The sequence below is a fragment of the Elephantulus edwardii genome, unplaced genomic scaffold (assembly GCF_000299155.1).
Source record: "Elephantulus edwardii isolate Elephantulus edwardi_28Jun2011 unplaced genomic scaffold, EleEdw1.0 scaffold00029, whole genome shotgun sequence".
Classification (NCBI taxonomy): domain Eukaryota; kingdom Metazoa; phylum Chordata; class Mammalia; order Macroscelidea; family Macroscelididae; genus Elephantulus; species Elephantulus edwardii.
In genome coordinates, this window is record NW_006399779.1 from 11999728 (window position 1) to 12001310 (window position 1583).

Consider the following 1583-nt stretch of genomic DNA (forward strand, 5'->3'; position numbering starts at 1 on the left):
AAATGAAAGACAACTAAAGAAAATCAACAGTCGAAAACAGAACTGAAGTAATTACTTAGTTACAGCTGAGAAGTCAATGGAGTGGAAAGAGGAGAGAAGCTTGGTATGAAACGGTTGTCAAGTGAGAGGTCTATGCTTCTTCTGCACAGAGCATACAGTGATCTAAACCAGGGGTTGGCAAAGTTTTGAGTTTTGTTTTTTTAAATAAAGGGCCAGATAAATATTCTGGCTTTGGGGGCAATTGCAGTATTTACTGTTGTAGAATGAATCTGCTGCTGTAGAATGAAAGCAGCCATAAACAATATGAAAAAGAAATGGGCATGGTGTGTTCTAATAAAACTTTACTTACAAAAGCAGCAGGTAGGCTGGATTTGGCCAATGGGCCACAGTCTGTTGACCCCTGGTTTAAATCAATAAAGTTAGAGGTAGAGTTTGGTTTAACATAAACAATTTAACACTTAGGGCAGTCACAAATGGAAGACTGTTACAAGAAGTGGATAAATCCCCAGTAGTGGGTATAGACAGTAGAAAGCTTTCCTCCGCTGGGAGGGAAGCTAACTTCCTTTTCCAAACCCAGACATACCACAAGTATAACGGCCTAAAGATTCATCATCATCCTTCTCTTTCCATAGTGGAGTTGGGAATGTGTCAGCTCTGAGTCCATCTTCCCAGACTTAGTTTAGACCCATCCATCAGGGTCATCTCAGGAGCCTGAGGGCATTTTCCAGACATTCAATGACTACTTCTCAATTAAATTCCAAGTATAAAAATCACACTTAATTCTTACTAACTACAGATTTAAAATTAAAATCATCTATAGATTGAGGCTTACTTTTCAACAACAATGAAATAAATTGTATATATACACTTTATATATCTAAAACAGAAACAGACCAAAGTTTACTGCTACACCTGTCACAAGGCAACCCCAAAACAAAGATTTAAAATTACATCTACTTGATTGAAAAAAGCAACCCAGAGACTGATTGCTAAAAGTACAAGTCCATCCAGGAAAAGCTCTTTGTAATGATTGTCACAGAGTGTTAGTATCACTTTACTAAACAGAGTTTTAGCAAGTGAAGAAATTGTGCTTTATATATAATGAAACAAAAACATCTGACTCTACCTGGCCTCATGCAGTGCTGCTTATACTAGAGGATCAGAGGGCGGCTCTCATTGAACAGTATGGAGCATAGCTCTACGGCCACTCCCCCAGCAAAGTCACGTGGCTGTCCCACCCCAACCCCATTCCAGACATTTCAGAATCTCTGGTGCTCCCTGGACTGTCCATTAGAAACCACTTCCCCGCCCAGTCATCACACACCCACTACAGAGTCATGTAAATAGGCATCCAGAGGAAAATGTAACTTACCAATCGGGCCATAGACACCCTAAATGTCGGGCATGCCATATGGAATCTGGGAATGGCAACATTAAAGATCTTATCTTTAAAGTAAAGAAAATGGAAGGTATAATAGCCTTCCATGTATCCTGATGTTGTAGAGAATGTGGTACAGCTTGTGTACTCATAAACCCGACCTGGGCTGATGATCGGAAATTCACCTGTGGCAACAAGAGTAACA

General features: G+C 40.0%; 1 protein-coding gene across 1 annotated transcript in view; it reads right to left on the reverse strand.

Moving 5' to 3' along the window:
• Positions 1–1583, reverse strand: part of FBXO3 (F-box protein 3) — a 30509-nt gene that overhangs the window by 2353 nt on the left and 26573 nt on the right. Inside the window, exon 10 of the mRNA XM_006883742.1 lies at positions 1373–1563. Coding sequence (XP_006883804.1) covers positions 1373–1563 — 191 coding nt within the window. The remainder of the gene's footprint in view (positions 1–1372; positions 1564–1583) is intronic.